Below are 15687 nucleotides of genomic sequence, written 5' to 3' on the forward strand. Positions count from 1 at the left end.
CTCCAGACTGCACTCATTTGTAGCACAAAAGGAAAAATTGATCAATATCATTTGAAACGGAAAGCTCTCCAACAAACTTACTTCTTTTGCCTTTCAGCATCAAGATTTTGTATTTAGGGATGAACAAAGACAAAAAAATCCTGAATGACCTCAAGTAAACATTTGCTGTAATTGATATAATAAAACAATATGTCAAACCTTTTGTTTTTATTGCTTTTGTCATTGCCAGAAAAAAAAAACTGTTTCTGAAGTGAAGTCTGCTTGAGTAGTTTCAATGTGATTTATGTGTGTTCTCCAACTGACCGGGCCCTATATTTTAAACTGCAGATTCTATATCTGTTCACTTTCACAGTCCAGCAGAGATAATGTCGACCACATGCTGATTCAGGCTTTTAAAAGGTGGCTGTGACTCTTATCCAGGTACAGCAAAACAGTTTTTAAAATCCCTTTGCAACATTGTCATGCTGTGTCCATGACCAGCCTGTGTTCTTGTAGTTTTTCCTCCAGGTGCTTCGCAGACTGCAGACGTCAGGCAGGTAATGGCTTACTCTTTATTGAATGTTCATATGCAAGAATTTGCTTATTTCCTTCTCTGTTTGCTAAAGTGCTCTGCTGCCATCATGGATGAGTTGAGTAAGAAAAAGGTTTGTCAGTAAGAAGTCAGGTAAGGCACGTGGGCTTCCTTCTTGTATTTACTCTTCTTGTATTTACTTGAAGTCTTGTTTATATACCTGTATTTTAATACTAATTCCAGCTGTTAATTATTTTATGCTTAAAAAAATGAATAATTACAATTAATTACAACATTATTACGATTAATTACAACAACAACAAATTGAACAATTTGCTCTCCAGACAACAGGGAACCTTTTTAAGTACACGAGTTCCTGGTCCACTGATCACACTGATGCACAAGACACGTGGCAGCTAGGATGATAACAACAACAACAAACATGGAGGAATCCCTGAACAAAAGCATCTGTTTGCTTTTGTTCAGGGGTGTTTTTCACTACACAATGGCCAGGGTTTCCACTGCTCTGAATGGACTTGAAATTATTATAAAATTGAAGTTCAAGACACGACAAGAGCTTGAGTTTAAATATATATATATATATATATATATATATATATATATATATATATATATATATATATTATTGCACAGTAATTCCTTGCGTGACACAAGCAACCTTGGACTGGTCTCGATGATTGACTGTCTGACCATCAGGGTGAGGACCCTCTAGGTCACCAGTGAAGAAATACTTTATTCTATGAAGCCTTGTCATTCCTTCTCAGGAGTCTGAGGGACACCTTTTATTAGTCTGAATGCCAAACAATGGATAAGTGAAAGGTAGTGATGGACCGATCTTGTCTGTCACCAATGGCCTTGAGTCATCCATTCGATATTTAAAGCTCATTTCGGACACATTTCCAGTGGCTGGGATTTGAGCAGCTCATGAAGTACAGTGTTTCATCTTGTCCCAACTCGAGTGGTTGTTTCTTCACCATTCACCAATGCGACTCAGGATACTCCTTCCGCTCACACTGCAAGTGTGATGATGCGCCGTGACAGTTAAAGCTCTGTCATGTCTTGTCACCTTTACTGTGTCACAAATAAATGCATGGTCTCATCTGCTCTGGGGAAATCGTCCTCATTCAACACCCATCCATCAAACATTTATGATCCACCGAACATCCGCGGGGAATAATCTGCACATATAGTGAAAACAAAGGTGCTTGGTCCCGCAACAGGGACTGTCATTTGGGTGGGGGCCGTTGATCTGCCCCAGTGCCATGCTGGGCTGGTTTATGGCTGTTGGAAGAGCGCTGCGCCATCCTGGAGCTGTCAGGGTGAAATATCCCCACACACTGGCTTGATTGCTGTGTACAGTGCATCAGCTCTATTCATAAAAATGCAATTCCACGCCGCGCTTGATGCAATAAACGGGGAGGCACCAGAAAGACAGATTTAAGACGTAGAGGAGCTCCGAGGTCGCTCTGGGGGATTGCTACTCAATTACCACATGCAGTGGATGAGCAACTATTTAGAAAAGATGACTCAATTCCAGCCTGTTACAAAATCAAATACTTCAAACCTACCTCAACGTACCGTTACGCTCATTAAATTGTCTATATATATACATATATGTGGAGTGAAAATGGCGGCATTGCTGGTATTTTCAAAGCAGTCAGCAATTCAACAACTTTTTCCTCAGATACCCGCGATTGTAAACTTCCATTTTGGGAAGATTCCGCCTCAGTATTTGTATGCTGCCCAGCTCTTCTGCATCCTCCTGTATGTCGTTTGACTTCTGAATAATGGATGGCACACACCGTTGTTCAGTTCCTGTTTTTACAGTTTGACAACCGAGTGGGGGATTTGTGACGTTTAGCAGTGGAAGTTTGAGATTAACAGGGAATGAAGTCGAGTCATTTGCGAGGCTTGTTTTCCCACAATTGTTACCAGGAGAGAGGCACTTACCCGCTCCTGCTGGTTCTGTGCCGTGTTGGGGATGCAAGTATTCAGCTCCCTCTTCTCTTCTCTTGCTGCAGACTTGGCTTCCTGACAAATGGATTCCTGAAAGTTCATCTCGGCTCGAAGGGGAAATGGAAGGTTTACGAGTAGGTAGTGCCGTGTGGCAGAATATTTGTATCTTTTTAGGTCCTGTTGAACATGTAAAACCAAACTGTCTGCAAGTGCAAGGACTGTGCTGAAGATGACTGAAGGTTTCTTCATGTCCTGCTGCGGTGTTTATGAGGTGTTTGAGGCCGTTGGCTGAAGAGCCCAAGGGAAAACACAGAGGAGCTTCATTTCCTCTCACTCTGGGCTTCAGTGTGGAAGACTGGTGTTCCAACTGAATTTGACATCATCTCTCCAGTGACCTTGAAGGCATCATTAGGAAGGAAGCCAGGACTTATACATCTCTATTGATGGAAAGTGGTTCCCTTTCGAGTCTCTCCCACTAACCTCCTTTTTCAAATTGAGAGTAGGGCTGACTCCAGTTGACTATTAGTCGCTGACAGGTTCATGTGATGTCATTGTTCTCATTGCACAATCCACACACCATGACCCAAAACTTGAGGACACACACCTATCACGCCACATTTTGAGCATTCAGAATTGAATTATAAGTTTATAAACACTATATCATTATAACACTTCTTACAACACTTCACATACATTTTTAGATTGTCATTTATTTATATTCTACTTGATTTACAACATTACACTCACTTCATCAACCCGTATGTCGACTAGTCAACATGAGCCTCACTGTTGTTGGTCGATGTTCCTTTCACTCCTTTTCACTCATGTTTGCTGGGAATATGAAGGATAATGGATTTATGAGGACATTTTGTGTGGAGGCTTGCAATGTCCAAACAAAGATCCGCAGAATATCCGTGCCATTCAGACAGAACACTGTGTTCATGCTCTGCAGCGTGAGCATGAACTTGTGACTGTCATCTAGAGAACTCATGAAAAGGAAAACTTGCTCGCCCTGAACCCCTTGAGATTTATTTCCAGTGGAGGATGACTCAGTTTGGCGTCAACTCTCTGCACATTATTGAGGTTCACAGAAAAGTTGAGAGCCACTTGTTAAATCCCGATTTTGCGTTTTCGCTTGGAAGGGCTTTTAATGTCAAGATGTGGGTTACATAACTCTGTTGCATTTCCAGTTCCATGCCATTTGAGCAGGTAAACCGTCCACCTTCACCGTGCCATGGCCAGTTACAACAGCAGCCGTGCCATTTATTTTTGTGTTTACTCTGCATTTGTGGCCGAGCTTTCGTCACGTTCAGCATTTTTAGCTTCTCCTCTCCTGGGAAATCCACTGTACAGCCGCATCCGTATCAGCCCTACTTTTACTTTTTACACAACCTCTCCACTTCTCATCTTTTTTTACTCCCCTAAGCGCCAGCAGAAGATGAAGCACTGGAGCTCGCTGGAATCAGTTTCCCAGCAGCGGCTGAGCTTAAAGAGGGATGGAGGGGATTTGAATGGGGTGGGGTTGTGGAGAGATAGAGATGTGAGGAGAGAGAGATGTTATTGCTGAGGCTCTGCAAACCGGCGCTGTGAAGGAAGGAGGAGGGAGTCTGATCAGAAGACAACAAGCGTGTCGCTGGTGTCTGCTCACTCTTCAGAGACTGAACAAGCGCACCTACCTCACCTTCCCGTGGAGCCGCAGAGATCAGAGCGCAGCCTGAACTGTCTGCCTGCAGCTCCGCCACCCTCACTCACCCCAACATCTACAAAGAACTTTCTCTCCCTGACACACCCCCCTCCCACTTATCGGCTCGACGTGCGGTGCGGCTCACACTGCTGCGAGCGAGCGCCGAGTCCTGCTCCATCCTTCACAGCGGCGGCGGTCACCAGCGGATCACACTCCCAAGGTAAGTCCTCCTCGCCGTTCTACCTTCGATGTGACGCAGTGGAGTTGACCTGCCTCCACCCTCCCTCTGCTTTCACAGCGTGCTCCCATCATGGAGGAGACCCTCACCTGCAGCCATGCCACCTTCTCCCAGGTGTTTGGACGTCAGGGGCAGCTCATGCAAGCCAGTGAGTAGAAACCTTTCCATCTCCTGCTGCTCCTCACTCATCGTTCCAAGCTCAACTGCAGCCTGAGCATCTCACCCCTCCCCTGGTTACCGCAAAGATATTTCTGCTGGCAGTGGCTGAAGCTCCGATGTGCTGTTCACATACCTTTGCTGTCACCGATGCAAGCTTTTCTAGCACTGCAACCTGGAATTAGATTTGAAAAAGTGTCCATTCATGAACTCTGTGATGTGGTGTCAAACCTCCTCTGTTTAGTGAGGGAGATAAATGGTTTGTAGGTCTAACTAATATCTTTATTGATCCAAGATCAGAGTCGATGAGAGACGCAGCTCCACCAACAAGCTCATTTCACTCGTACGAGTTAGGTTTTCTTCGATGCACAACAGAGCCAATTCGCTGGCCGGGTATCAAACCCATCGCTGACTTCACCTCCACATTCCCCCGGTGTGGAATCTTAACCAAGTCATGTTTACAAACATCAACTGGACAATAACAACATGGAAGTGTTGGAAGTTGAGCTGTTTATGTGATTCCATTCTATTCTCAGTTTATGAAGTCCCCCCTCCTTCTTTATTATTATTTTTACAATTTTTTCATTTAAGTAAGTGAAGTTTTTTGCCAGTTCTGAATGAAGGAAAAGCCAAACTAGTCAAAGAGGATATCTTCAGAAATTTCCTCAGTCCAGATAGAACTTAAAAACTACTAAAAAACTATGAACACCTACCAAAATGCATTTTTTAAAAATTATAATATATTTATTTTTCAAATTTTTCACAGATGCACAAGACAAAATACAGGAATATTTAACAACACACTTTTGTCTCTTATTGTTTGGTCACCAAAAAAAAGGTTATTATGTAGTTATATACTTGCCAAACAGTATATTATAATCTGAACAATAAAATGAATCATAATAATGGGAGGCGAAAGATAGGATAAACGCAACAGATAAACAAAAAAAGGGGTGGCATGTTGCACTTTTAGGTCACATGATTTTTATCAGTACATCATTAATCTTTAGTGATAAACATCAGATGAGGCTCCTCGATGCTCTACTGTCCAGAAAAAGTTTCCATATTTGTTTGAATATTTTTAGCTTTTCCATGCCTTTCAAATCTTATTCCCTCCTTGTACAAATGCATTTGCAATTTGATTTAACCGCAGGACGGAAGGTCCTGCCTCCTAATTCCACATCATCAAAGTGTTTTGCTGCAAGTTGCTTTCAGCAGCCTCTGGATCTGGTTCTATGTTGCATCTGAAAATGTCCGACTAGGTGTGAAAAATACGAGTCTGATAAGTCTTCAGTTTTGAGTAGTGGAGTATTTTTATACAACTGTAAAGCATTTGGAAAAGGCTCCTCTTTGGTGTTCAAGGTCGAAAAATGAAGAAAATGAACAGTGAATTTAAAAAGTACCAATGGAGGAATGTGAATTTCACAGATGAAACAATGGAACGTGGGTCTGCATGGTCAGTTTTTTTTCATCCAGGAAACACCAGACAGCTGCTCTCTTGTCTGCTAGTCAAATTAGTTGTGACATTTGTTTGTTTCATTTTGTGACATCCTGAGGTTTCCTTCGCAACTCAACTAGATAAACAACTTGCTGTTTCAATGCTGCACGTAATTTTACACCCAACTGTTAACAGAAATTATTTAAAAACTATTTTTCCACCACATATAAATGAGTGTGGTTTAAATGAGAGCTGCCACACCATCAGAAAAATGATCTCTTTTTAAAGATGTAACGTGATAAAACTTATGTAAATGAATTGAAAACATCAAAACAAACGTATAACACAACGTATCATAGAAGTGGACTTGTTTTCTCAGTGTTATTAGGGGAAAAATCCTGGAAGAAACACCTCTATGAAGTCAATGGCAGCGTTCCATTTTGGTTTTGTTTTTTTGTGTGGAGGGTGGGGGCAGGGTGTATGTATACAGTATAAGAGGTGGGATTCGATTAAAAAAAAAATCTCGTTAATTAGAGAATTTGTGATTAATTAATCTCAATTAATCGCAGTTTCGTGGTATAAGAATATTTGCCACAAGATGCCACAAAATATAGTTTATTTTGCATCAGACAATAGGACAACAAATCACGAAGGATGGCTACATTCAGGTTTTATATAACTTTATTTAAACTAAATAAGGTTATTTTTTAATGTCTTGTGAATATTTATATAAAGATTTCTATTTTATAATAATTTCAAGTCCATTCAGAGCAGTGGAAACCCTGGCCATTGTAGCGAAAAACATCCCTGAACAAGAGCAAACAGATGCTTTTGTTCAGGGATTCCTCCATGTTTGTTGTTGTTGTTATCATCCTAGCTGCCACGTCTCTTGTGCATCAGTGTCCTGCACTTACAAAGGTTCCATGTTGACTGGAGAGCAAACTGTTTCATTAAATTATTATTTTTTGTTGTTGTAATTAATCGTAATAATATTGTAAGTAATTAATAGTAACTGACTTGTTAAAGTCCCACCACTAATATACAGTATATATATCTATATATATATACATATACATATATATCCATCCCATTTGGGGGGAGCCGCAGGTCTGAGCCTCTCTCAAGTTTGCTACTGCACCAAAGGTAAATAAGTACGTGCTACTTCGTCTCTGTCTGCAGGTACACACTGTATTACTCTTATGAGTACTTGGCGCCCCTCTGAGATAAAATCAAATGACTTCTGCTGCCTTTCTCCAGCATCGTGTCTGCAGATACCTCCTGAATAATTTACCATGATGAGGTGTACCATTTCTAAAGGGATGGTCACTGTTTGTAGAAGTCAATTCACTTGACTTTCACAGTTCACTTTTCTGCTGGGTGGAAATATTTCGGGAGCTGACGGCTCGACCATGTCGGCGGCATTTATCAGTCTTTGGCAGAGTCTCTGCAGCTTGACACAAACGACTTGATGGAAACACTGTTCTTTTTCTATTTTACTAGTAAAATATTTTTACTCGCCAATAGTTTATTTTGCACCAAAGTGATTCTGAAAGTAAAATTTCTTTGTGCAGTTGAGCTGTTTTCCTGGCGCATCAGATGCCAGTCAACTCCGACTGCAGTGCCGGATCCTCAAGTGCTGGTGTAAAATAGTTGTACGGTCGAATCCTGCAGTTGCCACCAAAGATACTGCAGCGCTCAGAATAATCTTTAAATTATTAAAACGTGAATCTATCAAGATTTTCAGGGGCGCAGAGAGAGTGAACACAACCTTGAACGATGAAGCACACATCAGTGATATCTTGTTATGTAATCCGCATGGTCAGAATACATATTTCCCCGGGGAGAACAGGAGGGAGAGTGGCTTGTTTCAAAAATGAAAGTGTCAGCTACATCCTTCCTCATCTGGCCGGGCAGTTCTCCTCACGGAGTCGTGCTGTGAAAACTTATCCCGCTCCTTTGATGCCTCCTCTTCGTCATGAATGCAAAGAGAATGCGTGCGCGGTGTTGTGACGGCTAATGAGACCGGCCCAGGGCACGTAGCACAAATGATCTTTCAGGGCGACTTATCATGCTGTCTTTCCCAAATCACTGGGAGATTTCAGCTTCCTGTCATTACTTCCTGCTGCGTGAGGCTTGTTTTTATTTGTCTTTGTCTGTTTTGCATTTGTTTGAAAACGTTCAAGTGAAAGATTGTAATGATGAATTTCTCCAAGTATGTGCCACATCTACTGTAAATAATAGTTTGTACTTCAGGATTGAAGGAGCAAAAATGTTGCCAGATCCAACTCATTCGAGGCTCCTTTGAATTAATAATGGTCTACGTTACTTCAAAAGAAATTTAATGGAAAAAAATGTGCCAAAATTGCCATCATCTAAAGGAGAAAATAACTTAACACTTTATAACTTAACACATTTCAAATCTTGTTGCTATATGGCAGATTGCTCATGACGTTTTAGTGACCTCGCACCCCTAGACATTAGCAATGGGCGGATGAGGCTTCATGAAACAGCGTCCTGATTTTCCCGGGCCACCAGATGGCGCTGTCTGCTGTGAAATGTTTTCTACTGGAAAAACTAATTCAGTGAAACCTCACATCTTTTCTAAACCAACATCGCCACGTACTGGACTCTCTAGTAGGTTTCATCGACCCTGCAATACTGTTTCATACTTTTTTCTCATGGTCTGAACCCTGCGGCTTATACAGTGACTTGGCTAATCTATGGATTTTTACAGGATACACAGCGTCATGCTGCCAAAACAATTAGCCTCGTCACATCAAAGTGATGAAATCCCAGGTGTTTTATTGACCTTAAAGCACTCAAACTGCGCTGAGCCAATCTCCTGGAGGACCAGAGACGAGAAGCAGCAGCTGAGACCAGCTGTGGTGTCGGAACTTTGGGCACGCGGGTGAAAACAGTGCATTTTGAGGGCTTTAATGTCTATAAAAGCTGTGAAGAGTTGGTGATTCCAGTTCAGAACCTTGTCCAGTTTGTTTCATGAGTCAGTCTCCATGCTGGAGCCTGTTTTCAAAACTAGTTCAGAAGTGATCCTCATCATGTTTTTAAGCACCACTGCACCCACAGCTTATAGACCACTGCGGCTTATGGATGAGCAAGATCTATTTTCTGTCGTATATTTTGTGCGTGGGGCTAATATTCCAGTGCGCTGTATATTCTGGAAATTACGGTACTTGTTTATTGGTATGGTGTTGTTTGGCGTGAGCTTCCAGTGACTAATCCAGGGTAAAATCTTGTGAGCAGCTGTCCCTCGTGCCGCACGTTCCTCCAGACTGAAACATCTTAGGAAGAGTCCTTCAGCTGGCAGCGACACTGTCAGGCTTCCTATCTGCTCTCAGGGAGGTCAAGGTTCTGGATTACTGCCAGCGCTCTCATCTCTGCGAGACTCTCGGGCTCCTCGCCATCAAACCTTACAGCGGTATAATTCCCGTAGACCTTTTGAAGTGCGTTCTTGATGGATTTAGGTGTAGGTGTGTTTGCTGGCTCTATCTCATGCGTGTGGTAAAGATGTGTTACTGTGGGCCTCTTTATATTTCAGCTCCGTTTCAAGCATCCACACTCACACTATCGATCCTTCAATATCCCCAGACGCTTGAAGTATCTCAGTCGATACAGCACATTCATTTAGAACTCGCCCTCAGTTCTAATCCCTAGATTGAATTGAACAAGTCCTCTCTGTCCATCCTGACCCCAGGCGCTGGCTGCATGCGCATGACAGAGCCTCGGCGTCAGGCGTCAAATTCAGAGGCTGCTGCGGGAGAACGACTGACGCCACGTTAGCGGACTCCTCTCTGCTGGTCCGTTCATGACTGATGCTTCTTTATAGGCCTGGGCCAAATGGCCTAAAAATAAGAGCTCAGATTTTTTTCCACAAAAGTATAGATTCACCATTTTATAATATATTTTTCAATTGTATTATAATTATTATTTTTTTTCCTCTTATCACTTATTTCAGGACCTTTTTTACATTAAAAAACAGAAATATATACTAACTAAATACAAATGAACTGTAAATGTACTGAATCATATAATACATTTACAGCAACACTTTAAACTCCTTTATAAATAACTAACAATTTATTTAAGTTGTAAGACTATTTTTGTCATCGATATCTACAGTTCACCTGAATCATCATTATCATCACGTGGTTCGTGCGATTATCTCCAATCTCTGGAATATCTCCAACAAGCAACTACTTAGACTGCTGTTCCGACACGCTTTTTGTTTTTTTGTTACTTCCGGTTTTCTTGTGTGTTGTTTCCGTTTCCTGTTTTCTGTCCACCTTCACAGCAGCGCAGCTGGAACCCATCCGCTAATCATGCTCCACTGATTTCAACACCTTGGTTCCAGTCTGTGTTGCCAGATGGTTACTTCGCGTCCACCGGTAATGATCTTCCTCTCGTGACTTTGTCCCCTAGCGTGTTTGATAACTTTGCGTTATCATAGATTGTGTGTACTGATACTGTGTCACAGAATACTGACACCTGCTGGACGTTAAAAATTCCTGCAGGCAACCAACTTGACAGACTAAATTTACACTGATTTAATGGCCTACTGTATGTGATAATACCGTTTAAGTCTTTGTATTCATGATCATTTCATATCTTTAAATAACGTAAACATGTATCATAATGTCAAAAACGTGAAAAGAATGAGAATGCTTGTAGACCTTCTTTTTATTGCTTTGTTTTATTTTTATTAAAAACATTTTTTTCTAATATTTTAAAATTTCATGAATGAAATTATACCATGAAATTAATTTGAATTAGAATAGAACAAGACAAGTCAAAAATCAGTGACAAACTGGGTAAAGATTGAAATAAATACATTGTTATCATCATATAATATATGATATATATTTATATATTTTTTTTTAATCGTCCATAGAAAAACTCTAATGAATGGGTTTATCGCCCCGGCCTACTTCTTCATAACCCTCATCCCTGGTTCCGTGTAAGGATGACCTGCCAATTCTTGGACTGAGGCTGACTGGGAGAAACGGACGGTTGGATGCTACTGTCGCCTGCCCTCATGTACCCAACCTTGTTCCCCTGCCAGTTTATTCTGGAGCTGCGCGTTTTTCATTTGCCACATTGTTTGGATTTAAAACTCATTTCTCACTCGAGCTGTTGCTCCCCGACTTGTTCTTTTTCTTAATCCCCCTTATTTGTCTGGATGTCTCTCCCCTCCACGCCCACGCGCTCACTCTGCCGACTTGTGAAGTTGAAGATTCTCCCAAACCTCGGCTGGGTTGAGTGAGCGCATCTCAGGATTTAATGGCTTTCATCCGCTTTACTCCATCGCTGCTAATTTTTATGATCGAGTCGGTGAGCAAAAAAAAAAAAAAAAAAAAAACACGTCCGGTTGAAATACTGGAAGACGATGCTGCTTGTTGCCGGGTTGTTAATGGCATGTATATAAGAGTTTGACATTCTCTGCGCGCTTAGTTTTAAAGCTACAGTTGAGTAATCCTGGAGCGTTAGCGCCACCTGTGCAGGCGCTGGCTTTGCTCCGTGTTCACCTTTGTTCTTTACAGGAAGCTGATGGATTTGATGTTGTTTCACAAGCAAAAATGTTGCTGTTTGATTTGCGTTATTATTGAATAAACAGTGGTGAATGTAGCCTTGCTGACAAACCAGGCAGCCAGTCTCTGGGAACCGAAGACGAGAAAGTGTCAGAGGACAAGCAGCTAAAGTCAGAGTATAGCAGCTCACAGTGGAGGCGAGGGCCGTCCTGCTGTGTCCATCCCACTTTGAGAGCAAATGTAATTCGCTGCTACAATTAGTTTTGCATGAGTCAGCCACTTTGGGTTGCAGCAGCTGTGTCTATCGCAGGTGATGTGTGTTTGTGTGTGTGAGACCCTTGTAATGCCTTCTGTAGAAACCTGTGTTTTGTAACTGTATGGAATTTTTTTCTGCTGTTACCGCTGTCCCGTCCGGTTTTAGTTTGTCCGTTCATTCTTTTCATTCGTAACATTCACAAACCAGCTCATATATGCAATATATAATTTGTTCATATTGATAGTAATAATGACATTACTTCCTTAAACTATTGTTAATTGTTGTGACTCTCCTCTGAGCGTCATGGCATTATTTGCTTAAACTTTTGTTATAGTATTAGTATATAGTTATTGCTTCTAAGTGTAATGTTTTATTTATATTAATATTGTATTTCAAGCTCTATTTTACTGCAAAATTTGTCTGCTTTTCATGATTTTTTCTCATGTATTTTTCCCTTTATTTCCTATTTGTTTTTATTTTTGGAGATATAAATATATATTTTTTTTCATTTGCATTATTATTATTATTATTATGAGCAGTAGTAGTAGTTGCACTTGTATTTTTTTATTTTTTAGATATAGTTACTTGCAGTACATAGGTGCAGCTAGATTTATTGTCCTCCCTTGTAAAATGTATTTTGGGTGAAATTAGTTCATTATATATCAAAGGGATAAGTTTAAATGTGTTTTTATAATAATTCATCTGTCCGGATATTATATGCCTTGACGTTGTTTTCTGTTACATCAGTCAATATTTTTCATATTAGTCATGTTTTTCTTTCTAGTCTTAAGCATATACAGAACATTTGCGTGTTTGTTTATCCATTCATTTCAGTGGTTCTGTGGAACCACCCCTGAGCCACGCCCAGCTGTGGAGAAATGAGTTGCCCCTCTACAATGCGTGACATGGCGTTTCTGCTGTGATTCCTGGACTAGACTGTCGAGTCAAACGTGTTCATGAGATGGGCTTGAGTCTTTTATATCAGCATCGAGTGGGTGAGCCGAAGTCTCAGAGGGGCGTCGCCTCCATTGAGATCAGTGTGAGTAACACATCTTCCCGCTGACATCTCGTAACGTAATCTCTCCGACTGTTGTCCTCGTCGCCTGCTGCTGAGATCGACTGTGGGAAATGTGCTCACGGGTTTCATTGAAGAGGGAATCTGACGTCAGGGTTATCACCTTTCACTGGTTTCATCTCTCTCCGTTGCCTTGAATTGAACTCTGTTGCCTCCTCCCAGAAAGATGGCTGTCGACAGACACAAGTTTCATCAGCTTTAAAGCCAGACCGAGTCTCAAAATGAATTTGCAGACCTTGTCTTGAAATTATGATACGAGTTCAGACTGCTTTGAAAACTCCAGACTATATTAAATGTGTACTGACACCAGCTACAAGTTCTGAATCCACATCCTGTGAAGGTTGGAGGTGAGATCCTTCACCAAGTGGAGGAGTCTGTTGGGCTCTTGTTCACGAGTGAGGGGTGGGTGGAGCCTGACAGTCTACACTGTGAGAAGAAAGTTGGGGCCGTGATCAGTCATGGTTCTGAGTCATGGCCCCTGCAGGTTTGTCCTCTGTCCTGCCAAAACTTGTGGTTGAAGAACCAGTTGCATGAGACTAGCTTGAAATTGTCATGTTCAGTTTGTCTCCTGCCAGTCGTCCCCAGCTTAACACAGAACTGTCAGACACCTGAAGTGTTAGTACTCCATTGTCGCCGAAAATACATGCCAATATTGTACTCAAATCACCTCTATTTAGGGTTTAAAACTTTTCATTCATTTTTGTTTTTCTTCTTATGCATAAGGTGTCTATATCACCACCTTTGTGACTATGATACTGGAAATAAATGTAAAAAAAAAGGCATTTTTCACTATAATATAGCGAGTAATAATCGTAAACTCTAGTAAAACTGGTCCCTGAACAATGTCTTTCATTGTTTCTATAATCCCAGTGACACTCATACACTGACTTCGCTCCTTCTTCAGTGGTTCTAATACTTTATTGTAAGGCCTCTCAGTCGGTCTCTATTGTAGCATGAGATACAGGTGACTGAAATGACTGCACGACACGCACCTCTCTCGACTGCCGACCCGAAACAACTCTATTTTATCGGCTCACTTCTTCCCGCCGCGTCTTGGATCCATGGATTTTGTTTGTGCAAAAGTTAAAGTCTTCTCTTATGAATATTTAAAGCAAACACAGAGCCGCAGCTGGAGCAGAGCCGAGATCAGAGACGCAGACTCGGCGGCTCCGCTCGGGCTCGACAAAGATTCGCCTGCATCTGCTGGGCAATTATGTCAAGTGCTCTCTGTAGCTCTGATGTCATCTCTGCGGGAGCTGTCCGTCACCGTCATGGAGGTGGACAGACGGGCTCGCTGTCCTCCAGCAGCGCTGGCTCTCCTCTCACCAGCGCTTTACATGTGAGCACTTTTTTTTTAGACCGTTTGATGTGGAGTGTGAACGGAGCCCACGAAATACCACAGCAAGAGTTTTCCAGCTCTGAGACGCTTTGAACTGTTTACCTGCACAGACGCGTGCAAATGAGTGATAGCAGCTTTAGTGAGAGGAACCAGCTCCCAAATGGAGTTTCGGGGGTCGGATAGGTTCGTAATAAGAAAGATGTCAGCAAAATATTTCCTGCTTCGTGACTGGCTTCACTTGATCACAGTTGAATTTAGCATTTTAAGCATTCAACATGAGACTGGCCAGGAGTCTGCTGTGCAGTAGTGTAGATTAGGGGTGTCCAAGCCGGTCCTCACAGGGCTGGGGTGGTGCAGGCTTTTGTTCCATCCTCACTGGTGAAACTGTATTTGCTGGATTGGTTGGAACTGAACGGAATTTCAACTCAATACATTGGTTTTACAGCCTGATTTTGCCAGCACAGATTACATGTCTGGGATTCAAGCCCATGACTTCCTTCCCTTGCACTGGTGCTACGAGTCAATGCTGGGTGTAGGGCAAATCCTGCTCCCTTTTTTGTGTGGTTCATTGCTCTGGTTTCCTCCCCAGATCCAAGAACATGCAGAGGCATGTCTAACTCCTTCCGAGTGGTGGCCCTTGCTCTTCTCTTTCTGAGGCTGGAATAGACTCTGGCTCTGGTGTGGCAGCGGCAGAATGAATGATGAAGTAATGGCATATAAATCTGGAAAATTCTAATCCGTTCAATGGACGAGCACGTACCCATAGAACTGGAGTTGCATCTATTTCAATGTCCTATTTCCTCTATGGACGTCACTGTTGGTTTGTCCCTTTAAGGCATGGCCTTTGCCCTGAGAGTCATACGAGTGCAAATGACTTGTTAGTTACAGCCAGCAAGTCGGGTCGGGCAACTACGGGTCTGAAATCAAGATTCAAGTCGGCGCCATCATGCGTATGGCGATTTGATGATTGAAACGGAGCGACTTTGCTCCGAACAGGGCTTCAGTGACTTTCATTTCCAATTCTATTCCGATTCTAAAGAGCTGAGGCTCCATCCGTTGAATTCAGTTGAGCAACAATGGTTCCGTCCGGACGGACTTGGCTGCGAGGGCGACGCTCACCGCGACTGTAAAGGCCCATGACATGATGCCAGTTTCACTTTTCCAGTCTGACTATTCTTTCCTCAAACAGCCCATTAAATAGCAGCCATTTTTCAGTTTATTGGGTTTGAGTTTGTCGCACAACTCATTTCCATTTGGGGTCGTGGAGCCCCCCCGTCGCCCCCCTCCCCCTCGCAGTCGGGGGGCAGACAAACAGTCCTAATTGGCTTGTGCTTCTGCTCGGCTGATGTTTGCAGCTGCAGCTCTCTGAAGACTCTCTGTGGAATGGCATGTTGGAGCTCACGCAGACCTGCTCTGACAGGAATTGCTGAAGGATGAAACCTCCTCCTTCCCTGGTCGTCCCGGCTCTTT

The 15687-nt window shown here is 42.3% G+C and overlaps 1 protein-coding gene across 5 annotated transcripts in view; it reads left to right on the forward strand.

The window, feature by feature from the left end:
- The first annotated feature begins 4025 nt into the window (after positions 1 to 4025).
- The window catches only part of kaznb (kazrin, periplakin interacting protein b), a 107882-nt gene continuing 96220 nt past the window's right edge, over positions 4026 to 15687 (forward strand). For all 5 annotated transcript variants that reach the window (XR_008414775.1, XM_053866923.1, XM_053866927.1 and 2 more), the window contains exons 1-2: positions 4026 to 4392; positions 4471 to 4558. Coding sequence is in view for 4 of the 5 variants with exons in the window: in XM_053866923.1 (XP_053722898.1) it covers positions 4483 to 4558 (76 nt within the window). In the remaining variant the exon portion in view is untranslated. The remainder of the gene's footprint in view (positions 4393 to 4470; positions 4559 to 15687) is intronic.

Source organism: Synchiropus splendidus, chromosome 6 (assembly GCF_027744825.2).
Source record: "Synchiropus splendidus isolate RoL2022-P1 chromosome 6, RoL_Sspl_1.0, whole genome shotgun sequence".
Taxonomy (NCBI): domain Eukaryota; kingdom Metazoa; phylum Chordata; class Actinopteri; order Syngnathiformes; family Callionymidae; genus Synchiropus; species Synchiropus splendidus.